At 49.4% G+C, this 25,616-nt stretch overlaps 1 protein-coding gene across 2 annotated transcripts in view; it reads left to right on the forward strand.

Moving 5' to 3' along the window:
• Window positions 1-2,944: 2,944 nt before the first annotated feature.
• Window positions 2,945-25,616, forward strand: part of ITPKB (inositol-trisphosphate 3-kinase B) — a 96,921-nt gene continuing 74,249 nt past the window's right edge. Inside the window, exons 1-2 of one of the 2 annotated variants that reach the window (XM_032624974.1) lie at window positions 2,945-3,228; window positions 4,586-6,708. In XM_032624974.1, the coding sequence (XP_032480865.1) occupies window positions 4,798-6,708 (1,911 nt within the window). In that variant the 5' untranslated portion in view covers window positions 2,945-3,228; window positions 4,586-4,797. The remainder of the gene's footprint in view (window positions 3,229-4,585; window positions 6,709-25,616) is intronic. The other variant, XM_032624975.1, reaches the window with a different exon arrangement.

Below are 25,616 nucleotides of genomic sequence, written 5' to 3' on the forward strand. Positions count from 1 at the left end.
CTTGAAATCAAATAGTCCTTCCATTTTGTTCTTTTTCAAAGCTGTTTTGGCTCTTCTAGATCCTTTGCAGTTTCCAATGAAATTTCGAATAAGCTTGTCAACTTCTACAAAAATAAAAACTTGCTGCGATACTGATTTTGATTGCACTGGCTCTATAGATCAATTTGGGAAGAATTGACATCTTAACAATATTGAGTCCTCCAATTCATGAACATGGTATATCTCTCCGTTTATTTAGGTCTTCTTTAATTTTTTCAGTAGTGTCTTGTAGTTTTTACTCTGTGGTTTTATACATCTTTTTTCATGTTTATCCCTATATATTTTATAGTTTTTGATGATATTATAAATATTATTTTTTAAGTTTTGATTTCTGATTGTTCATTGCTAATATGTGGAAACCAATTGATTATGGTATATTGGTCTTGAATCCAGCAACCTTGTTGCTATGGGCTGAATAGTTACCCCAAAATTTACATGTTGAAGTTCTAATTCCCAGTACCTTAGAATGTGACTGTATTTTGAGATAGGGTCCTTAAAGAGGTAATTTAGTTAAAATTAGGCAGGTCCTAATGCAGTATGACTGATGTTCTTACAAGAGGAGGAAACTAGAACACAGACACACAGAGAGAAGACCATGTGAAGACATAGGGGGAAAATGGCCATCTAAAAGCCAAGGAGAGAGGCCTTATAAGAAACCAAACCGACCAAACACCTTGATCTCAGACTTCTTGCCGCCAGAATTGTGAGAAAATGAATTTCTATTGTCTAAGCCACTCAGTCTATGGTACTTTGTTACAGCAGCCCTTGCAATTAATACACTTGTTAAACTCACTTATTAGTTCTAGTAGCTTCTTTGTAGACTCCATAGGATAGCCTATATAGGCAATCATATTATCAATAAATACAGTTTTACTTCTTCCTGTCCAATCTGGATGCCTTTTATTTCTTTTTCCCGTCTAGTTGCTCTGACTAGGACTTCCAGTACAATATTGAATAGATGTGGCAAATGGCTTACCACTTTGTGCTTTAATTTCTTCACCTATAAAATGGGGGTAATAATAGTATGTATCTCATACGGTTGTTATAAGGATTGAAATGTGTAAATATTTATAATGTGCTTAGAACAGTGCCTGGATAATAAGTGCTATATAACTTTTTTTCTTTGTTTATTTAAAATCATGGAAGGCTACCAGATTCTGCTTCAAGATGCAAGCCAACCATGCTGGCTTCCAGATATGGCTTTTGCTCCATCTTTTCCCTAATCCCTGCCGTCCTTGGTAGCACAGTTAGAACTTCAGACTGGTAGAACTATCATTTAGTTCTACCGCCAGCCCAAGGCAGGAATCCCTTCAGCATGCCACACCTGACCAGTTGCTGGCTGCGTTCTGAGCAAGAACTCTTCATTCAGGGAGCCTGAATTTCTCAACTCTTCGGAATGCCAATGATGTCTGGCTGTGAGGTGACAGTGAGAGTTCCCAGAGGCTGGAAAGCTACGAGTCTGTGTTCACTGTATGCACTGCTAGGTCCTCCAGTTGTTTCCACCACGACACCTGGCATGGGTGTTTGCATCTCCTATGATAGAAATAAGCTCCATGGAGTGGGTCTCCTGGGAACTGGCAGCTCCTGTCTCTTGTCACTGGGGAAGCGAATTAGGGGCAAGGGTAGGGCTGGCTTCTCTGCCTTAGCAACTGCCCAGATCCTGAGTCAACACCTGACTGGGCTCTTTTTATTTAGCCCCGTTGGGGATGGGAGAGGAACCAGTCTCAGTCTTTTCAACATGGCACGTTAAAAAAACAAGTAGGACTCAAAAGTGTCTCATTCCTGAGAATTCTTAGCTAGAAGATCTCAGTTTCAGATTTAACATGAGTCTTTTTTCTGATGCAGCAGCAGGCAGCTTTTCTCACAGAGTATTGTTACATAAACAAGCCAGAGATGGGTTTGCCACAAGCAAAGTCAAAATTTCCATCTAAATTTTAGCTAATAAGACTATTAGGACTGCTTCAGGCTTTAGAGTTTTACATCTCCTGAGCCTGGCAGCTGTGTTTTCCCTCTTTCCACTAAATTCTGTAGTGTAGAATTTAGGGAATTATGGAAAACACACTTGCAGCACCAGAGCTTAAATGGGGTAAGATCCCTGACCAGTAGTAATTGCTGATGTTGGGGGAAAAAGTCTCTTGAAAATCATCCAGCTGCAGGAGACTGAGCAAGGGGGTCTCAGGCTTTCTTAGTTCCAGGACCATCCTTTTTCTTAAAATACCCTTGAGAATTGAGTGCAAAAATATGCCAATGTCACATTTGCTGTGTGCATTTAGTAACAGAAAAATGTGCAGTGCAAAGGCGTGTTTATACAACTAGCAATTGTACTGCAAAACCATCAACAGCTCACAGCCCAACCAGTCTTCCAAAATACAAGTGTGAAGCATTTAAAATCTGCAACTTTGCAACGAGGTGCCCACAAAGTACCTTCTTCGAATTTGCATATTTGTGTACAAGAACACAAACCGTTTATATAAGGCTTTAGCCCGTTTTAAATGTTAAAAAAAGTCCCCATGAGTTGCTTTGCTTAAAATGCACGCTCAAACTTTATTAAAAACATTTTTCAAAAAATGTTTCATAAAGCTAGCCGTCAGCGAGGCTCACTGGAGGGTGTGGAAAATGGATCGTATATCTTTAACCCGCAGAAGTTAAAAGGTTTTTTTTTTTTTGGTTGTTAGCTAACAATGGAAACTTTTTTTTTTTTCAGTGTTTCCCTCCCTCGGTCTTGCCAAGCAATAGAAAAAAAAGAAGAAAAGAAAAACTTGTTCCGCTGAGTTCAACCCCAGACAGGCTCACAACTTCCTTCCTGCTTTCCTCCCCCAAGCCCCCGCCTTTCTCCCTCCTCCCTCCTCCACCCCAAACCACCCCCCGCCCCAACTTTTTTTTTTTTTTTTTTTTTAATCGCACATTGAACAAACACTGAAGTAGCCGGGAGCAGACACTGACAGGGGTAGTATCTCCACAGCCCACAAGGGCGTGCAGGGCCGGCCGGCGTCGCCACCGCCCGGATCTCCCGCCCCGGCCGAGGAGCTTTCCCTCTTTTATCCCATTCCCCCCTTTTTTTTGTCTTCCAAAAGAAGTGAGGAAACCATTTCCGAGCTTTTTGACTTTTAAAGCCGTCTTTCTCCTTCGAGGTCTGCTTCCCCGGGCCATGTAGTCTGCACAGGACGCGGGAATCTTGAGCAATTGTAGGTAAGTTTGGCGGCTTTTTAATGGCTCTCGCCTCCGAACCCTCTTTCCCCTCTCTCTCTGCTCTGGAGCGAATCTGAGGGTTCCGGGTTCTGAAAAGGCGCAGAGAGGTGGGCCGGGGAGACGGGCAAGGGGGTTTGATTGGGGAGGGTGGCGTGGAGAGGAGGGAGAAGCGAGTTTTCGGCGTTTCCCGTGCTCGCCTTCCGGGCCGCTGACTCCCCGCCGCCTACCTCGGCGCGCTGCAGGCGTCCACGGGCTCCGGCCGCCGGGCAGCCGGCTTGGCGCCGGGCGAGGCTGCCCAGGATGCGGAGAAGCCCTGCACTCGGCCGCGCCGCCTCCGGGCTTAGAGCGGGGCCCCGGGAGGTTTGCAGAGCCCGGGCTTCCGCCCGGCTGCAGCCATGCACACCCTGGAGTCCTTCCGAGTGGGCAAGGGTCCCGGACCCCGCAGAGGCAGCCGCGTCCTCCGGCACAGGGTGTGCGGAGTGCGGACTCGCTGTCCGCGCGCGTACACACACACACACACACACACACACCCCTACGCGGGGGGCGACAGCGTGCGGGGGGGCGGCGTGTATTGGTTCCGGTACAGGGGACGAGCAGCGCCTCGGCCCCGGGCTCGCGCAGACGCACCCACACTCACAATACACACTTGTTTGGGGACTGGCGACAAAGCCAGTGCTGAAAAATGCCTAGGCTGCGGCCCCGCCGCGCGCCCAGGCCGTCGTAGGCCGAGGGACACAGCACCAAGGCCAGGGTCAGGAAGGTAAAAGGCAGGCACGCAGGGGTCTTCCTAGATCCGGGCTCAGGCAGCGACCGGGGAAGGCAGGTCCAGCTCAGGTTCCCTCCGAGTCGGTCCCTGATGGCCAGAGAGGGTGGAGCGAGGAGATCCTGAAGCCCAAGGCGGGTGGGGGGAGCTGCCCCGTTATACCGGATGCAAGCAGTGTTTGCAAAGCCGAGGGGACCCAGAGACGGTGGAGGGGGTGTCCTCACTCTCGGAGAGCTCGGAATCTGCCGCGACCCGCACATAGCCCGCTTAGCAATCAAGTGGTTGTACAGTCCCCCGCCCGTCCGCGCGGCTCTGGAGGCAACTCTTAGAATTTGGAATTTGAAGGGACCTTCAAGCGCATCACAGTCTGGGGCGAAGGGTGGGAGCGCACTCGGAAAACACACCCACAACCTAGCTGGCGACCGAGGGCCCCCGGGGTTTGTGTCCTCGCCGTGCCGCACAGCCCCTGTAGATAAGATGCCCAGTGGCACCGATCCCCGACAGATTGGGGGATCCCAATACCAGTCCTAGTCCGCTAGCCGTCCCCCGCACCCGCCCTCTAGGGTCCTGACTTTTCTCCCTGTGTCTCCACAGCGGCGCTGTTGTTTACGGAACTCGGCGGGGGCTGAGCCCGCGGTCTTGCCCCCCGCCCAACGCCCAGGCCATGCCACCCCATCCGCGCGCGGAGCCGCGGCCGCCGGGCCTCTGGGGCTGAGCCGGGAGCCGAGAGCCTCGGGAGGAGGAGGCGCCGGCGGCGGAGCCGGAACAGGAGCGGCGGCGGCGGGCAGCGCGGCGGACCCAGTACTATGGCTATGTACTGCTATGCACTCAACAGCCTGGTGATCATGAATAGCGCCAACCAGGTGAAGAGCGGCGGCGGCTCTCGGCCCAGCAGCAGCGAGACGCCCCCGCCGCCGAGGAGGGCCGTGTTGAGCCCCGGCAGCGTTTTCAGCCCCGGGAGTGGCTCCTCTTTCCTCTTCCCCGCAGCCGAGTCGTCGCCGGAGGAGCCCGGGAGCCCCCCGGGCTGGCGGAGTGGCCGGCGCAGGCTGAATAGTAGCAGCGGCAGCGGCAGCGGCAGCAGCGTGGGCAGCCCGAGTTGGGCGGGTCGCCTAAGAGGCGATGGGCAGCAGGTGGTGACCACCGGTACCCTCTCCCCTCCGGGGCCGGAGGAGGCCAACAGGAAGCTTCGAATCCTACAGCGCGAGCTGCAGAACGTGCAGGTGAACCAGAAAGTGGGCATGTTCGAGGCACACATCCAGGCGCAGAGCTCCGCCGCTCAAGCGCCCCGCAGCCCGCGTTTGGGCAGGGCTCGATCGCCCTCCCCGTGCCCATTCCGCAGCATCAGTCAGCCCCCAGGAAGGGACCTGGCTCAGAGTGAGGGGCGGAGGACAAAGTCCTGGGGGGAACAATGTCCGGAGACTTCAGAGGCCGGGAGAAGGGGAGGGACGCCCAGCCAACGCCTCTCGAAGGACAAAGAGGGCGTAGCACCTTTCCCCGGCCCTGCTGCCCCGGCAGGATCAGCGGCTCAGGGTCCAGGTGCTTCGGTGAAAATGAGGAAGCCGGTCCCGGCCGGACCCCATTGTGGCTCACCCATTGCTATGGAAGTTGACAAGAGGGTTTCTCCTCCTTTGGGAACTCAGAATTACCAAGCTCCCCCGTTGGGGCTGGTCGGAGTGAACCTAATGATGGCCACAGAAGTGGCAGCGAGAGCCACATCCACTGGGCCACACCATCCACAGGACCCTGCCCTCACTGAGCTGTCTGAGAGGGCCCGCGAGCTTGGGGGTGTGTACCTTCGAGAGGCCCTGGCCAAGAGTCAGGGGCAGTCTTTGGGCAGTGAGACAAGTCCGGCCCCAGAGAGGGGCGGGCCCTGCAGTGGAGAGCCCCCTGGGAAGGTGGGGAGAGGAAATCTGCCCGGTGGCATGCCAGGCTCCGGGGCGCCTGAAGGGGACAAAAGGCCAGAGGAGAGGACTGTGAACGCGCAGAGTCCGGCGGACTCCTCTGAGGCCCCGAGCTGGTTCATGCAGCCCAGAGACTGGGGCTCAGTAGGCTCCGAGGGGACCCAGAGTGGGGCCCTAGTGGCCAGGGAGGCACGGCCGCGCTCCAACAGAGTGGATGAAGGGTCTGCGTCGCTGGGCTTGCTTGGGGGCAGCAGCTCAGCACAGCCAGGCCCGGGGGAGTTGGAGGCGGGGATTCCCTCTGGCGGAATGCTGGAGCCTTTGCCCTGTTGGGAAGCAAAAGATCTGAAAGAACCTCAGTGCCTTCCTGGGGACAGGGTGGGTGTGCAGCTTGGGAGCTCCAGGGTTTGGCTGGGCTCCATGGAAGAAGCGGGTCTGGCCTGGACGTGTGTCACAGGGGTACAATCCGAGGGGACTTGGGGAAGCCAGCCTCAGGGCAGAGATGCCCACCCCAGCCCAGAGCAGCTCTCCCCAGATCAGAAGGACAGGCCTTCCCGGGGAGAGGCCTGCAGCCGAAGCAATATCCCTGCCGTCATCATTACAGACATGGGTGCCCAGGAGGATGGTGCCTTGGAGGAGGCGCAGGGAAGCCCTCGGGGCGGCCTGCCGCTGAGGAAACTGTCCTCTTCCTCTGCGTCTTCCACTGGCTTCTCCTCCTCCTATGAGGATTCGGAGGAGGACATCTCCAGTGACCCCGAGCGCTGCCTGGACCCCAACTCTGCCTTCCTGCATACCCTGGACCAGCAGAAGCCCAGAGTGGTAGGTCTTGCCCTGAGATTTTTCTAGAACTTGTGCTGCTTTCATGCCCACGTGTCCCTTTTTCTTACCTTCTACTGAGTCAGAAAGACTCTGACCAGGGCCCTGGGGCAGTCACAACTTATAATTCTCTCCAGGTGTGTTTGCTGGGGAGGTACCTAGGCACTGGCCATGCACTTTGTAGCTTGGACAGTGAACCGGAGTCATTTCTGTTGTTATTTCCATGTACATCTTAAAAGACATTTTTTAAGGTATCTCTGGTAGGTCACCACTCATTTTGGGGGAACATAATATTCATGGGTGTTACCAAAAGCTTCCTGGTGAATCTCCAAAGATAGTGAACAGAGCTGCTGAGTGTAGCTTTTGTCTGATCAGGTGAAACACTTAATTCTGTGATTCATTTGGGCAGAGGAGAACTGACAAGGATGTCATCGAATTAACTCAGACTCTACCAATAGGCTAGGAAAATGAGTGACGTGATTCTGGAACAGGGCCCTGAAACCTGCAGATGTGGCATTGGCCGGTCTTTTGGGTGAACAACCACCTAGCCTCAGTAAATTGTCAGGACATTGCAATATTTGTGGGGCCAGCAGAAGATACAGTTTGATGTATGAATTAAAATGAAAACTAGGCTTTGAGCTAAGCAGATAGTTTCTTTAATAACAGGATATTACAGTACATGAGGTTGAATTGCATCTGGGTGATATCCCTAGGGTAGATACCTCCTCATGGATAGGCTCATTGGCTGGTACAGGTACATTTCAAGTACGTTTTCAAGTGCATCTCTTGTGATTCAGCACACTGACATCTTGTTCTGGCGATGGCGGTAGACGGGTTTATTTCTGTACACAGTTCATCTCAGTCCTAGGCTGTTTTCACTTTTAGGAGGATCAGAGCATCGTGTGAAAGATGTAAGAGTTGAAGCTAGCACTTCTGAAAAGGTCTGGACTTTCTCTCCGCTTTTCCAGAGTCTGGGGAATTTCCTAGTTCGGCGTGTAAGGGGTTCTTGTGCTACCTTGGGCGAAAGTCTGTATTTCATTGTAGTAGGTAGTCTTCCGATTTAATCTTGAATATCAAGTACTATTCGCTGTACCTCAATAACTTAAACCACAGCAACTGAGAACTTTATATTTCTACTCTACATGCTGCTCTAAGTTATTCTGGACTCCAAAGCATGTGTCTGTCATACTCCCACTTCAGAAATCACAGTCTGAATCTTTGTAGACCAGGCATTTCTTTTCATGAGACTCTGCCTTCTGCTGACGATGGGGAGGCAAATATGTATGCAGAATCTGGCCCCAATCAGCCTGGCATTTTGTGGCCAGCACAGGGCATCTGGCACGGGCACACCACCTTTAGAGGAGGGATGGTCCACCTGGAAGGGGACGGATGGTGGTGAAGGGCAGGTGGAAAATGCTTCTCACTGAAGGTATGGCTCAGGTTTCTCGGTCTTCTTGCCCACAATTAAAGGTCTATGAGATGGTCCTCTGTTCCAGTCCTCCCTTTGGCTTTTTATACCCTGGAGCGTAGCCAGCATAGCCAAGTTGTTTTAACTTGTTCTCCAACTTTCCATTTGCCCTTTCTAGTGGTGGATTAGCAGCTCCTACTGGCTGGCTCTCAAAGTATTTTGTGTGTCCCAATGTTTGAAAAGGGCTCTTGTCTGGAAGTGAGTTAAAGGGGAGATAAATAATGATAGATGACAATTTTATTTTTTTCATTTGCCAGAGGGATGCCAGCTGAGAAACCAGAGGATTGAGTGGTGTCAAGGTAGCGAACGGGTCCAGAGGTAGCAACGAGGCCTGCCTGTGGTCCAGCCTACCTCCCTTCTTTAAACAAGGTTTCAGACACCCACAGAGAAGGGCCAGGGAAAAAGCCCCTGCCAGCCTCGCTCTCTGGTCATGTGCGGCTGATAGGGAGTGTCTGTGGGGGAAAGGGTGGGTAACCAACTGGAAATTATGGGATCCTAGGGACTTTTGAGCTTTTGGTTGAGTGCTTGCACGATACGCTCAGTTTTCTTTGTCACGTACAGATTGTTGTGGCGGAGCCTTATCTGTGACACCAAAACATCTCCTCCTTGAGTCAAAAATCACTTGATTACCTGAGATTGATATTTTGTCTACAGAAGGCCAGACAACTTGATTGACGGGGCCTTTTGGCTCGGCTGTTCAGTGTTTTATAGATAAAACCCCAGCCGGCGCTGTTTGAGGCTCTACAGTATCAATACTCGGTCCTCTCCTCGGACTGTGCTGCTTCTGTCTACGCTGCTGCACCGCACTCAGGGGCCCCCGTCCTCACCCGTGCGCACCCTCACACATACACTCCCAGCAGCCCGTTCACACACACAGGTTGGAAATTGCATGTTCAGCCTCTGGTCACACAACCAACCCCTGACCTTCAGACCCATACTGAGAACACTTTTTTTTTTGTGCTGCTGTGTCTTTGAGCAGGGTTAGACCTTTCATGCCTCGTGTGCGCGGGCGGTTCTTTGCTTCTGCGGAGGGATGACTGTGTGTGACGAGGTGCGCAGGCAGAGGTGACAGCCCCGCAAAGCCTGGAGCCTGGCTGCTGGGTTAGCTCTCCTGCTGTGTGGCCTCCCTGCCAGCTCATCACTGTGAGAAGTCCCAGCGCCAGCGTAGGGGAATTCGAAGATGTCCCTGTAGTTAAAAACAAAGTGCAAAGCAGGTTGTTTGGAAATGCACTCTGAAACTTACTTAGTCATTTAGACTATGCACATTCGCTAGAGGCCTTTTTACTGAAAGGGAACGTGTTGAGAAGCGCCTCTGCTCATTTGCTTCCACGGGCAGGAGCTGTATGCAAAGTGCTTCAGGCCTTTCCTACAGCTCAGGCTTCAGATATGCCTGTCTCTGAAATAGAGTGTTCCAGAGTTTCTGCTCCTCTGTGTCTGTTTGTAAAGGAGCAGGCGCTTGAAATTTGCTCACAAGTAGTTGTATCACGCGCTTTGCGTTCAATGGCTTAAATTCGGACGTGTTCACATTTACGGTTTTCTGAGATCTGAACAGAAGCGAATTGCCCTGAGGAAGAAGGGTGTTCTCTCTTGTTCTTTAAGACAACTAGAAATTAATCAACAGCTCTTGACCTCCCTGTGTTATGCCATTTAAAAGTAACTGGGCCATTGAGACACCAGGTTTAAAGTGCTAAATTAAAATAAGCATGCATCTTCCAAAAATAGGTTTTCTTGATTTATTCCAAAATTGTACTATCAGTCATGTGTACAAAAACCAAAACAAAACTCTGGTCTAGTTACCTGGGGGACATTGAAGGAATTGTAATACAAAATCCTTGCCTTCTTGGTGCTCACTATTTTTTCAGGGCCATTGGAATTTTGTTTCCTTTAGTTTTTTGTGTGTTGACTAGTTTTGTTGCCTTTTTTAAAGTAGAAAACTAACTAATATATATGGTAAAAAAATTCGAGCAGTTTAAAATGGTTTTATGTGGTTTTTAAAAGTGTGAAATTTTTATTTGAGGGTAAACCCAATTAAAGTTTAAAAGCCTTAGAGGGATACTTACTTAAAAAAGAATATGGTGGTAAGTACTTTTAAGTGGGAAATTCTTATCTGGAAGAGAATATGGAAGGTCCAGATTTATCGGGTCACGAGTTCGGGTTGCATATGCTGTTTTCTTAAGATGGGGCACCCTTCCCCCTCAGGTGTGCAGCCAGGATCTTTCTGGAAAGGCTTCAGGACTTTTCAGATCTGGGAGGACCCCTAGTCATTTATGTGAGGTTCTGGGTGTTACCCTGATCTGTTTAAGAAGGAGGAAACCAAGACTCAGAGGGGCAAAGGGACCCAAGGGCTGCAGCTCTGGCTCAGATTCCTCCTTTTAAAATACGCATTCTGCGTGAGGGCGAGCTCATGGGGGCCTGTAGAGTTCTAACTCTCTGTGACTATGTAATTCCAGACATTTGATTCAAAACCTGCTGTATGTGAAGTACGTATCATGGTGTCTGGAAATGTGACAAGATTTCTTTGGTGTGGACCTTGGGCAGTCGAGGCCGAAACTGGGCACATTTAATTGTGTGCTTTTCCTTAAGATCCATTAATTATCTGCCTCTCATCTCTCTTAACTGGAAGAATGGTTCTTTGTAATTTCACATTGAAAAAGTATCATCAAAATAAATGAGTACAATACCCAAGATTCTCGTTAATGGTTAGACTGATTGATATTAGAGGCTGTGCTGGTAGGATGCCAGCACATTAACCTGACAGTGAAAAATGCATTGTTCTCTGAGGGCTTCGGCCTCCTCAGATAGTTAAGTTTGGAAACTGAGGCTTTGCCTCTGCAGAGCCAAAACGTCAGTTCAAAGACCTCGTTTTATCAAAGATGAAAGTAATTCATCCAGCTTGAATCCTTTCAAATAAAGGTGGGACACAGAGAAAAAGAGAGATTTGTGTTTAGGCATCACAAAAACACAGCTCAAGATTTACCAGCCTTTTAGGTTTAACAAGGAAAAGCATATTAAACTGGACGGCTTCTGCTTTTAGAGAAATGTATTTCAGGTGTTACAGAAAGCATTTTCAGAACTTTGCTTTTTAGCGCCAAATTGCTACCAAGCCACTTTTTCTGATTTTGTTGGTACATGCCAGTTAAACGTAGTTACAGATTAGATTAGTTCTCTGTAGTTTATTTATATTCCTGCGAGCATCGATAACATTGTTTAGGCTTATTTTATTTTGTCAGGTTTCAATGTAGTTGTCTAAAGGCAGAATTTTAAAATATTTAATGGTAAGAGTTTTATATCTTGGTTGAAAAAACTTTGTAGACTTCAGGTAATCAGTGATTCAGGATTAACTCACGAACTCTTCTAACTTGTGCTGTGGACACACTGTCAGCATGGAAGGATCTATCTATATATATATTTTAAATTTATTTAGGCTGCACCAGCTCTTAGTTGCGGCACTCGGGATCTTCAGTTGTGGCATGCCAACTCTTAGTTGCAGCATGCATGCTGGATCTAGTTCCACGACCAGGAATCGAACCTGGGGCCCCTGCGTTGGGAGCGTGGAGTCTTATTCACTGGACCACCAGGGAAGTCCTGGTCTATGGGTTTTGATAAGAGATGAGATCTTGGCATTGTAGGTTATACACATTGTTCCCTCCAGTCCATGACAAATGTGCCTTGCAATGATTTTTTCCTGACTGGGTGGAATTGACATTGTGAATGGTGTATTTTTCATGAATTGGGGAGCTCATTGTTTGCATAATCACACCAAACCCAACTGTGAACTCTCTTGTAACGTGAAAAGCCAGTTAGAGTGCCAACCTCCATTGTCTCATTGGGATATTTGGGATTTTGTATGTCCGGTTCTCTTGAGACTGTGTGCCCTCCTGTGGTTGCATACTGTTATCTTAGTTAACTAAGGACTGTGGTACTACAGGTGGCCTCAACGACATGGAAACACTCAGCATTGTAGCATTCCCTCAGACCGATGGGTCCAGTCTGCTAGACTGTGGAGGCCACCCTGGGGGTCTGGAAGAATCTGGTCCAACGTGGTCCCATGATCCTGTAGTCGGACATGACTTACTGTAGTTCTGCCATCAACTATCTCGTTGTGGTTCCCCCAGACACCTGGTCGTTCATTTTTCCAGGGGTGTATTATTATTTTAAAGACAATTCAGGTCTCCTGGGCTAAAAGACACTATAGATATAAATATGATCTCATTAGGGAATTAGGCCTCTGTTCTTAGAATTTAAAAAATAACATTTTTTTTCTATAACCTACATAAGTATCATAATATAAATCTGAGTCTGGGAGAGGCTTTAGAGCTCATTTTCTCCAATACCCACATTTTACAGGTGAGGAAAGCGAGGCCAGAGCGTATTCAATACAGTCATGTTTACATTTTTCTTTTCCCTTAAAAAACTTCATTAGTGGACAAACTGCTTACTCACCTGGGGAGATCCACCTTGGCTTTAAACATAGGTCGTGTTTTTAAAATGTTTGTTAAAGGAATGGATGAATGAATGAATGATAGACAGTAGCTCTGCTGCATTATCTACCCATAAAAGAACTGTCGAGTCATCCGGGAGAGGAGGAACAAAAAAAGGGAAAAAAGAACAATTAAGGCAGGCTCATTGCTTATTCCTGTGACCTTCCTGCCATAGGAGTAGGGGTGCCAGACTGGGGTTTAGGAGACCTGGGTGAAATCCCAGTCTGCACATGGCCTGCAAGCCCTCTGAAAAATGGAGAGAGTAGGCATGACCTCATGGGGTGGGGAATGAGAGTTCAGGGATGCAGTGTTCTAAAAGTGCCTCGGATGGCTCCTGGCACATGGTACAGGCTCAACTAATGTTAATGGAGGTGGAATTAGGAGACATCTTAAGTACTGGTGAGGCAGTGTCCGTCTGGAAAATTCGTTGGGTCCCTTGGAAGAAATGCTTGGTAGCAACTCTAGGATTTTGTTGAGGTGCCACTTTCACCCAGTACCATCCTGGAAGATGATTCTGCCTCACCCAATACGGCTGCAATGAAATGGATTTCTCAAAGACCGGTATTCACAGGCTACCCGTGAATTCACACGCTATTGTGGGACCACAACAGCTTCCTGAAGTGTATTTCATGGAACATTGAGAAGAAGGCTGGTCTTACCCTCTGTCTCTGTTTCCTAGTGTAGTTTCCTTTGGTTCAGTTATGGGGCTGGGGATCAAAGACCAATACAAGCCTCAGGGAACAAGGTCAGTGACGATACCTTCTCACAGAGTGTGTGCAGGGAAGACCGCTCTGATGTTTCTCATGGGAAGGCAGGGCCCTCCAGGCTTTCTCTGATGAGGAATGATTTATGATCATCATTTCACTGGTAAGCCAAGACGCAGGCTTTTGACTAACTTGTCTGGTGTGTTTCTCAGCAGTTCCATTAAGAATTCACTCCTTAGGGCTTCCCTGGTGGCGCAGTGGTTGAGAGTCCGCCTGCCGATGCAGGGGACGCGGGTTCGTGCCCCGGTCCGGGAAGATCCCACATGCCGTGGAGCGGCTGGGCCCCGTGAGCCATGGCCGCTGAGCCTGTGTGTCCGGAGCCTGTGCTCCACATCGGGATAGGCCACAACAGTGAGAGGCCCGCGTACCGCAAAAAAAAAAAGAATTCACTCCTAGAGATCTGATCTTTCCCCTCCATTGAGCTTTACTTGGGCGTTTTATTTACTTGATATCACTTTATGGAAACCCATTCAACAAAAGGTATCTCTTCAGGCCGCTAGTCAGTAATGTTTTATTTTCTGAAATGTTTATTTCTATTTTGCTTCAAACCAGCTGATAAGTTTTATAAGTAACCAAAAGTAGGAGCTGCAGACAGGAAAAGTGGTGAAAGTGGCACCTCAACAAAATCCTAGAGTTGCTACCAAGAATTTCTTCCAAGGGACCCAACGAATTTTCCGGACAGTAAGCAAAAGCGGAATGAACCTCTGCAGTTCATATTTATGTATGATTTAATGGGGTAGGGGGGAGCGTGGAGGGGGAGTATACTTGTATACTCTAAGTATACTTGTTGTTTTTTATGTTTTTATTTTCCCATCTCAGAATGAGTAGGAAAAAACTTCTCATTCGACCTGGTGGTAACCAGTATTCAACTGAAGAGACTCCACCCTCTTGAAGGTCACTGTTATCCTGTTAATCTAGCATTTTACCTTTGTGGTAAGATTCTTGGGTGGAAAGGGAAAATAAAATGATACAGCATCTCAGACAAAGGCATTGAGATCATTTCCATTGACCTGGTGACTAAGATTAGGGTTCGCCTAACCCAGAGATGATATATGTATTGTGAGGCCCAGTAAGGCTCTGTCCTTGGAGAGCTTGCCGAAAGGGTGGTCTGGTCCATTCGCTCATGTTTATAAAATTGGTCTTAATGCATCCGGAGGGCAGGAATGAGGTACTTTGGCCTTGGGCTTTGGGGGCTGTGACAGTTGTTTTCTTTCTTTACCCTTCTTAATGGGTCCTCTGCATCCTGCCCCCCCCATTCCATTTAATCAGGAGAAATAAACTGATTGTTTATTGTTCTTCCAAGAAGAAGCTGTAACACATTTTATATTAGCAGTGCTTAATATTTTCATTCACTATGGGGAGTCTTCGGTGTGCCCCGGGACGGAGGGATTTGCCATCCACCGGCTCACCTGGCAACTTCTCTTGGTATGCTGACAGTTGGTGGGACCCCGGCAGTTACCGGGGAGGTCCCTGCACCCCCAGGCGGTTCCCAGCGAGTGTTTTTCCAATTGCACTGACATTCTTTCCAGGCTCAGCTCAATTTGTTTTCTTCTTCTCTATGGTAATTGATGACTGAGTCGTAAAATGTATAATTCAGCAGGATCTTGTGTTAAGTGCTTCTTCCACAGTCGTGCAGGAGCTGGTGTTTGGCTAATCCTCTGCTATACATGGGTGTGTAAGATTTTCTTTTTGCAAGTTAGCTATCTGGAGAGTAGGTTTAATACAATACATCTCATAACTACGGGGAAAGGAGACCGGCTGGGGTATGGAGAGGAACTCAGGGAGTATCACTTCTGTAATTCTTATCTAACCTGAATCTATTAGCAGGAAACTGAAAAGGCCTGTGTATGACAATGAGATAAACAGTTTAATCTATTAACAATGTCAAGTGGAAAATCCAGCCGCAGCCAGTAACTTAAGAAATGGCTCGGAGGTTTTGTTGGGACAGCAGATCCTGAGACCCAGGTTGCTGAGCCAAGGGTAGGAAAATTGGTTGCTGTATATTCAAACTGGGAGGTTGGGAAGACACCGGTTTGAGAAACTACTGAAAAATCCTTACGGATACAAAAATATGCTAACGTAGGGGACATTTTGAATGCGTTATAATTGATATTTTAGTCTGTGTGAGGCCATTGAAACCTTTTCCTCCTCTTCACCATTGTCACAGCATTTAAGTACTCATTAGTATTCAGCATCTTGCTAATTCCAGGTAATTTAGGACATGTAAGACCTTCTCTGAGAACTTTCCTGGGCATACTCTAGAAGTGCAGTGTGCTGGAAAGACTAGGACTCTCAGATTCGGCGATTGGCCTCTTTGGGCTTTAGTGTCCTCATCTGTAAAATGGGTGCATCGATAATCTTCCTACATCATGTGGTCTTTTGTGAGTCTTAAATGAGATTGTGTCTGTAGAGTCATTTTGAGAGTGTATTCTTTCCCGCCTAAATTTTTTTTTCACGAGTGCTATGATGTTGCCTTTTTCCCCCAGATTTTCTCTTGATTTCTACAGTACTCATTTGTTTATTTCTGTCCTGCACACTCTAAGTATACTTGTTGTTTTTTAATAAACAGTGATCTATTTTATTTTTTTAATTGACGTGTAATATTGCCTTATAATATTATATTAGCTTCAGGTGTACAACTGTGACGTTGTTTTTAAAGCTTTCCCAGAAGAGGACGGACCAGGGCAATCACTGCACCAGTGCAAGATATTCCCACATCTGTGTTGCTGAAAGAGAAATCGCTAAGGACTCTGTCAGAAACAACCTCTATGTCCACAGCACAGCCAGTTCTGACGTGGGCATGGCAGTGGGCCCGGGGAGCAGGGATGAGTAGACATTCGGAATTACATCCTATTTCCACGCTGCGGCTGCTCAGTAGCGCCGCCTCCTGCCCAAGGGACCATCGAAGCCAGTGCTGACTGTGGACGAAGCTTCATGCCCCTGTGGTTTGCTAACTGGTCCATGGAGATGCGAATGTGCGAATGTGATGGACCTGAGGAAGGGCTGGAGGGAGCGAGGAGGGGCCGCAGAGCAGGGGTCTGATGCTCCTGGAGCAGGTCAGCTACTGAATAATTGAGAGCAGACTCCGCTCCATCCAGAGTCCGAGCATGCTTAACGGCAGCATTGACTTTTCCAATACCGAGTTGTGGTTTTCCCTTCCGTGTCCTGGAAAGTGAAAGGGAGGAATTCGGCAGTCTTGGGTGTTTTTAAAGCAGACGTTACGTTCAGCAGCTATTTCCCGGGCACTTCCTAAGTATGGCCGGGCCCTGGGCTAGATCCCGAAACCCTTTCACAGGGCTGGACCTCCCTTCTGGTGGCTGCCCACGTTGAGAGGCGGACGTGGCCACCCCGTGGCTGCCAAGCAGCAGGCATTTATCCACCGCCTCTGTCTTCAGATACCTGTGCTTCGGAGAATGGCTTAATTGATGCTATCCCTGTCCTTGGGGATGTGCCCTCTAAGGCAGAGTGGATGCCAACAGACAGACTTGAGATTTGTGAAACTCAAGAACGAGTTGTCTAGCCATTAAACGAGCACATTCATTAAATATGAGTCGATAAATAATGAACCAGTGTTGGCATGGGAAATGCAGGAAGCTTCAGTGCGTGTCGTGGAACAGGGAGTAGAGGAATTGAATTTGGGCGACAGCCACTGAGGAGAGTCAAGGCCTTGAGGGGTTTGCTGTCTCTGTTAGAAGTGGTCAAGCAAAGGGACTATTCTGGATCCAAAGACTCTGCGAGGTTGGAAGGGAAGAGGGCACGCCCCTCCCTCCGCAAGCCTTAACGCCCTGCGTTGAACACCACACAAATTGATGCTCAGCAGATAAAGGATGTAGCGCTTGGACGGCTAAAATGGGGCCTCGGGAGGACCCCCATCCCCACCCCAATCCACCAGAGGGACATGGTCAGGAAAACTTGGGAGAGACTTCTGCTCAGTGAGTGTCTGCTCAGTCTGAAGCTTTGGAAGAGCCCTGGGGGTGGCTGGGCTGGGGGTTGTGTAGACCCTTCCAGGGAGAGAGCCCTGGTGTGGCGTCAGGGCAGTCCTGGGTTTGAGTCTAAGCTCTGCCACTTCCTGACTGTGTGACCCTAGAGAAAGGTTTTACCTTTCTGTCCCTCAGTTTCACCATCCGTGCAGTGGGGCTGCTAATACCAGCCTTAAGGTTGTGAGCCTTAAACGAGGTCATGTGTGAAGTGCCTGGCACAGCGACTGGACATACTATAAATGCTCAATAAACAGCAACTGCGAGGACTTAGAGGCAACCGTGCTCTCGTTCCTGAGCGTATTATGCTGAACCTGCAAGTCCACCATTCTCTTTGTTTAGGTGAAAGTGACGAGGGTAACCAAGGGAGTATTGCTTGCGGGTGCCCTTCTTCCCCTAGCAGAAAAAATGGGGCCTGGGGGCTCGTTGATGCTGAGGTTAGTAGGAGGTCTGTGCTAGAGTGGGGAGGAAGTGAGAGGGTCTGCTGGAGAGGGGGCTCCGGCCAGCCACACCTGAAGCCACGCCCTCACTCCGTCCCAGACCTTGGCAGGGACTTCACTTCTTTGAGCCTTGGTTTCTTCATTTCCCATGTGAGGATGACAACCCTCTGTCACGCGCTGTTGCGAAGATGAACTGAGACCGTGCGGCCCGAGGACCTGGCACAGAACAGGCAGGGATAGAGGCAGCCCCTCTTCTGCACCTGCAACCCCCAGTTGCGACGCTAACTTGCCTTCACTGAGTGGCCTCAGCCACCTCATCCCAAAGTGCAGTTACTTGTAAAGGATGATGACCAAATCGGCAGCAGGACTTATTTTTCCAAGAAGGTTTCTCAGTTGCAGGAGAGGCCTCACTTTGTCACCAGGGCTCAGAGCTTAAAGTTTAAAAAACAATCCATTTTATTCAGTAGCTTGGCAAGAGGTGTCAGGTTACTCACCAGGGACCAGCCTCTTTTTATTCTGTTTTGGAGGTGGAAACTGGCTGAGGTCACCCAGGCCCGGGAGGCCCAGCCTTTGCAGGCGAGGAAGCCTCCATCTCTTCTCTCCCCTCCCCTCACTCCTCTGCTTTCTTGGTGTGTCTTTTAGAGTCACCATTGCTCGTAAGAGAGAGAATGAAATATATATACATGTGTATGAGTAACATCACCGCTTTGTATAGCTGTGGCTCTTCCTGCCAGGGAGGTCTCTGAACTTGTATGGGATTTAACTGGCCTCCATTGCTTTCCTGTGCCGTGTCTGGTGGCGGGCTGGGTACGTGCTTATTAAGATGTTTCTTCTTCTCTTTCTTTTTTTTTTTTTTTTTTTTTTTACATCTTTATCTTCTCTTTCTTAGAATAAGGAGATGCTTTCTTCCATTGCAGACCCAGTTGAGGTCTTGAGGCCCAGGCTGGTGGTCTCTGTAGCACACTTTGCACACCCCAAAGGAGGGTGAGCAAAGGAGAGCCTGCCCAACGCTTCCTAGCCACACGGCTGCTTTTTGCCTTTGTCCTGGCTGAGCAGACCCGGCCTGCTGGCCTGTTCTCAGGGCTGGGAGGGTGGACGGTGGTATGGAGGGAGAACGCAGTCAGGCGGCCGGGCTCAGCTGGACTGACCTGGGCATACCAGCATGCTTTGGAGTTCCAGGAGGGCCTGTGGGAGTCTGTGCAGACCCTGGCTGGAGCTGGGGCTCTGTGGCCACAAGTCCCCGCCGAGCAGCACAGACTGTTCCGGGGCCAGACATCACCATAGTCTTGGGCACCCTGCCTGCTAAACACGGGCTTCTACTTTGCTACACACTCGATGTGTGATGTGGAAATCCCTCTTTCCTTCTTGGCTGTAATATGGGGTGGCAGCCTGTGGTGTGTACCCTTGGGGTTCGCATCCTTCCTGTCTGCCGCTGATCCATGCTCACCTTCCCACCCCAAGATGGCCACTAGGCATCCGGGCAGAGTTTCCAGGCCCTAAACTGTTGGGTCCTTCACGTGACGTCACTGGGCCACGCACCTTTCTGGAGAGATGGGTCTCAGGGCTGGCCTGTGCTAACATCCCCCCTCCCCCGAGCCCTAGTCTCCTCCTGTCCTTTGCAGGGATGGAGGGGCTGATGTCTGGAAGGAATGAAACCACGAAAGGAACTTGTTAGTATGTGGCAGCCTTGACCTCAGAGGCGGTCTGGAGAGTGGGTGCACAGGACAGTAACTCCCTATTGCCCGGACCTGGAAATATACACAGGACGGTAATGAGTTTCCATCCCGGGCTAAAGCCACATGGAGCAGCGTCTGGGATGCTGTTTACATTGCGGTATCACACTGCACATCAGAAATCAGCCCGCTCCCTCCGGAGAGCCGCCTGCCCCCTCACTGTGGGCCGGCTGCTGGTTCACGCTGAGAAGCTGAACAGTCTTGCAGGTCAGAGGTTCTTCCTGGCATCCTTTCTTTGGCATTCTGCACTGGCCTAGATTTTCTGATCTGTCACCATTGGCCTCAAGTACCACATCCCCAGGGGAAGGCAGGAGTGTCTCACCAGGAGATGCAGAGGAAGGGAGCTGGCCCTAAGGGTCGATGGGGATGAGCCTGGCGGGAAGTGCCCTGAATGTCCCAGGTGGCACACTGCTGGGGATCATTAGCTTGACCTCCAACCGTGGTCTGCAGACATGTTACACTGATTTTTGAAATAAGATTTCAAGAATTTCAGAAAATAGTTCAGTATGACTCCATGACCAGGTATTGTAAAAGAGGATGTAAGTCCCGAGTCGAGGTTTTGCAAAGTCAGCTGCATGGAGGATGGGATGGAGGGGATCCAGCTCAGTAATATTTCTTATGAAATTCGCTGGGAGTTATAATGTTAACAAAAATTCAGCGTGCGTTAGCTGGCGGTGCAGCTGTTACAGACGCCCAGCAGTCTTAGGCCACACGGCAATAATCAAACAACGGTAGCCAGGATTGCAGAAGTATCTGTTCTGTGCCAGGCACGTTCCATAAGTTACGTCATTCAATTTCTGTAAGGTGTATATTACCTTCCTCCTTTTACAGCGAGCAGACCAGGGATCAGGCAGATGAGGTTGCCAGTCCCAGGGGCACAGCTGGGCATTGGCAGGGCTGCGATCTGAACTCATGGGTATCTCCCAGCTCCCTGCTCCTTCCGTTGTCCATCACCTGGAGGAGAGAGGAAGGGGCTGCAGCTCTGTGCAGAGGGATGCTGAGTCAGTTCTGGGCTCCGTGCTTCAGGAATATGGGGACTAACTGTACTGAGTACAGAGGAAGATGCTGGGCTGACGAGGGGTCTGAACCACAGGCCTTGGAGATGGTTGAGGGCACTAGAGTTGCTTGTTGCCGCGGACATATTACATCTGGAGGGGGGCAGGAGAGTTGCCTTCACATGGTTGCCTTGGAGTAGCATTTTAGTCTGGTTCAAGATCAGTTTTCTGTTCACAGGGGTGGAACTGAGAGAGGATTCTTTTCCTTCTAAATGAATGGGCCTTTGTACAGAAACACAGATCGGTAGATGGAACCGCAGCAGAAGCGAGCTTCTGGAGTTGCCTCTCGGCCCCCGGCCTGGTGGAGTGGAAAAGTGGAGAACCCCTAACCCAAAAGGGCAATGAAAAGTGAAAGCTCCTCACTGCTCGGACAGAGCTGGGCTGTGAGCCCCTCACCGTGGCGGGAGGGGAGGGCATCAGGCATTCGTCCTGCAGCCCCCAGGGGCCCTGGGGACTCGCCTGCCCCCTCCCATAGGAGAGAGAGGGCGGTGCTGCCCGAGGACAGGGGTCCCCGCAGAGCAATGATTTGTATGTGTCCCGTTTCCTCAGGCCACCCAGAGGGGCGTCACTGGTCTCTTCGTTTCGTGGGTTCCTGGATTCAGTTATACGGTGCAGCCCCAGGCGTTCTGGCTCCTTTCAAATGGCACAGGTGAAAGCCTGTCCTGGGTTTATATTTCAAACACAGTATTAGCACCTCACTTGGAAGTGGGTGCGTCATGTTGCGTCACCTGCCTACAGACTTCAGATAAATTAGGAGACACTGGATGAGCTAAGGGAGGAAGTTTATTCCAAAGGGGCAGGTGGCCGGGAGGCCCAGGCTTCACACAGGATGACTGCCTCGGGGCTCCTGACCTACAAGAAGAGACTTTTCTGTGCATAGCTTCAGTGGGCAGAGCTGAGACCTGAGGGTGTGAGCTCCGAGGATGCCGTGCGTCTCCTTAGAGAGGAGCACAGCACTGTCACCACGTGAAGGTGACCCCCGCTGAGCACCACGTAGGGGCCACGTGGGGCAGCGAGCAGTGCCACAGGGCAAAGGCAGGCCGGGGCGGAGGGACCACCAGCCTCTCACGGGGTCCCTCAGCTTGTCAGTTGGGATTCTCAGCCTCGGCTTGGCCTTCTGAGACTCTGAAGAAAGTCTCACTTTTAGGAGGGGACATCTAGCTGCTTTCCAGTTTTTGGTTCTTTAGATAGAGCTGCTGCGAACCTTCACGTACAGGTTTTTGTGAGACCGTGAGCTCTCATTTCAATGAGCGGAATGTCCAGGAATGCAGGCGCTGGGCCATAGGCTGTTGCATATTTATTACGTTTTTTAAATAAACTGCCAAGCTGTTTCCAGGGTGCCCACACCCTCGTACGTTCCCACCAGCAGTGATGCCGTTTCCCCGCATCCTCGCCAGCACGTGGTGGTGGTACTAGTTTTTATTCTAGCCACTCCGATGGCTATGCAGGGCTGTCTCTTTGTGGCCTGATGGTGTTCAACATCTTCCCATGTGCTTATTTGCCATCTGTATACCCTCTTCGGTGAAATCACCTGACTTAGAAAAATAAAAAAATTCCGCAGAGTTGCTGTGAAACCATGGGCAGGGGTCAAAAGCCTTGGGCATTGGTACCCCGCCCCCGCATGAGCTTCCCCTCTGAGGGCTTCAGGTTGGGGGTGCTTGGTCGTCTCTGAGGTCCCTTCATGCCCCCAAGCTTCTCTGACTCCAAAATAGCGTGGTGACCTAGAGCAGCGCCTCCTTGGCGGGACCGCGGTGTGCAGGAGGGAGGTCCCGGGCGTCCTCACCCACACACTGTCAGCTCTTGTGTCCTCAGGATCCCGCCCAGGCTGACTCATGGGTGTTATATTTAAGGAAAGGTGTCGTTGGGCCTGGAAATAAAAGGAAAAACAAAGGAAGAACTGTCGAGTGTCTCCGTGCCCCCTCTGGGCCTCCTGGAAGTTTGTGGCCCAGCAGGCCCCCGGCCCCCAGATGCTCCTTTCCTCTGCGTCTCCTCAGCGGGGCCTGTGCTGTGCGGTTTAGTTTTGCAACAGGGTCATGCTGAAGGTCCCAGCAGTGCTTCCCTTTTTATGTTAATTAAACAAAAAATGTGTTTGTGTAATTTAAAACGGCTAAGGACAGTGGTGACTGAAGTCAGTTTTCAGGGTGCACTGAATCGCACCCTCTCAGCCTCGCCTGCTTGGCGGTGTTGTTGATCTTTCTCCTCTTGCCTCCTGTGTCAGGAGTAGGGGCGGCCGGAAGTGGTCTTGAGTGTTAATGGAATTGCTACCCGTTTGAGGGCCTGCTGGAGGGTTTGGTCTCCACTGGGAAGCAGGGTAGATGACATCTGCTTAAGAATGTAATTATTTTTGTTTTTCTGCCTAATGATGTATATGGGACTTTACAGCACGTGAAATAAGCATCCTTGATCTTAGCGTCAGTGAGTCATAAGAAATGAAAAGACATGGTTGTTTCTCCCTCGGTATAATGAAGTATATAATATTTGCAAAATCTCCTTTGGTGAAAGTGTACAAACAATCTATCATAAAGAACGAATTGTTTTCTGTGTGGGCTTAGAGGAGTTTCGGAAAAAGAGCAGAGGAGTGTCCCTTGAGCCTGGCCCCGGGCGGTGGAGATAGTCTCCTGAATGTGGATGGTCACGGGCTTTTTCCCCGTGGCCCGTTAGAATATTCCAGCACATTGTAGTGGTCATTTGATTGGGTCCAAGACCAAAGATAGAGCTGAATCACATGATGGTTTGGTTCAGAATACTTTTCTGGTTTGGTACTTTTTGAAAATCTAGGTTTATTTCTGGTTTGAACTTGTTCAATAGAGTTAAGAAAGAAAAAAAAAACTCTCTTGTTACGTCCCTCGTTCAAATTAAAATTTTATGTTTGCACTTGGTTTGAGGTTGAATAAATCAGACGTATTATGGCTATTGGTGAGAAGTTCATTTTGATTCAAGTCACTTCTCCAGATAGCATCACTGTTATAAAACTCATTTCCCATGAACTTGCATTCTTCCAGGATGGTGTGTGTGTTGACCTCATTTCTTAAATATTCTGGATAATGAGAGTTACTCTACTTGCATTAGTACTTTGCAATGAACTAGAAGTAATAAAATACTTAACGTTAAAACCAGCAGAGGTTTTGTTAAATGCACAGACTTGGTTTTCTTGGGACCAGGCGGAGGGTTTTATCTACTATTTGCAACTAGCTAACTTTCAGGGAAGGGTGAACTAACTCTTTATTCCTACGGCCCACAAACATTTATTGTGTGCTGACTGCATCCAAGTTGTGCTGACAGGTAGGGATCTGTATATTAGTGAAGCTTAGTTCCTACCCTCTAGGAATTTTCAGTTCAATCGAGGAGGCAAATGACAATACCTAACATCTATCCTGCGTTTATTTATTTCACTTTTTTGTTTTGTTTCGTCTTTTGGTTTTTATGGCCGTGCCACGCAGCATGTGGGAACTTAGTCCCCTGACCAGGGATCGAACCCATGCTCCCTGCAGTGGAAGCTCGGAGTCTTAACCACTGGACCGCCAGGGAAGTCCCTATTACGCATTTATTATGTGCTCGGCATTGAATGAGGAGTTAAGTGACCTGCCTAAAATCACAGTAGTAGAAGAGTCAGAGTATGAATCCCGACATTCTTATTCTAGAATAAGTTTTCTCAACTTTGGCACTATTGACATTTTGGGCCATATATATTGGGGGACTGTTCTGTGCACTGTAGGGTGTTTAACAGTATCCCTGACCAATAGCACTCCCTCAGGTTGTGTCAACCAAAAATATCTTCAGCCATTGCCAAATGTCCCCCGAGGGGCAAATCACCTCTGGTTGAGCCGCTGCTCTAGAGCTTGTCCTAGTAACCATGGCTCTATACTGCCTACCCAGGTAATAAGTGCTTAGCACAGTATCCATGTGTTTAGAATGATAAGTCCATGTCGGAAGCAGAGGACAGATGCCACTCTCTCTGGGGTCATTGGGAAGAGAAGTCTCCAAGATAGTGCTGTTTGAGTTCAATTTTGGAGGAATTCACTTAGGTGGAGAAAGGGGAAGGATATTCGTAGTAGAAGGACCCACAGGCACAAAAGCATGAAAGCGTGAGAAGACAAGGCGGCTTTAAGGGATGACCGTTCACTCTAGACCCTTCACTTCCCTCTCTTGATGTTGTCTTGTTTCCTTAGCACCAGGCTGTGTTCACAGCAGCCGTGTAATTCTTACTTTGAATCAAAGGTGTTGTATCAGTCAGGATGAGCTCGGTTTTGTCGCATGACAACCTCGCAATCAGCCGTTTAAAACATCAAGCGTTTCTCGCTCATGCCGCCTGCCTGATCTGGGTCAGCTGTGGGCTCTACTGCTTGTCGTCTTCACTCTGCGACCCAGGCTGGTGGTGCAGCCACTGTCTGGAACACTGCTGGGCACCAGGGCAGAGGGGTGGCGTATCCCATCCTGGCTCGTAAAGCTTCAGCCCAGAAGTAGCATCTATCACTTCTGCTCATATTTAATTGGCCAAGCGAGTCTCGTGTCCTCAACTTTAAGGCGGCAGGGGATTCGAGTCCTACCACGTGCCCGGGGAAAGAACCGGAAGTGTGCTGCAGACAGCACTCACGTCTACCACAGGTGTCAAAGGTCCTCACCTGGGATGCGCGACCACAGACACCTCATCCTCTCTTTGAGGGCCTCCTAGCTTGGCTTTCAGTGATGGCCTATTGCCAAAGCCAGTGTGAAATCGCTGAGCAAAAAGAGAAAATTAAACTATTAAGATTCCAAAAAATTTTAATACTCTGAATAAGCCAGAGAGGTCCTCGTGGGTTAGGACCAAGTCACAGGCCCTCATTTTAGAGTTTGGACGTTGGGGGTGGGAATGGGAGAAAGGAGTCGAGAAAATAAGACCTGGATGCCGTAGGTTGTTTTATGGAAGTGGGTCTAGTTGTTCAGGACACTGGTAGTTATCTCAACACCCACCCAGGAGGCTTTCCCTGGCTGGTCCTGTAGTAAGTAGAACAGC

The sequence above is a fragment of the Phocoena sinus genome, chromosome 1 (genome assembly GCF_008692025.1).
Source record: "Phocoena sinus isolate mPhoSin1 chromosome 1, mPhoSin1.pri, whole genome shotgun sequence".
Classification (NCBI taxonomy): Eukaryota; Metazoa; Chordata; class Mammalia; order Artiodactyla; family Phocoenidae; genus Phocoena; species Phocoena sinus.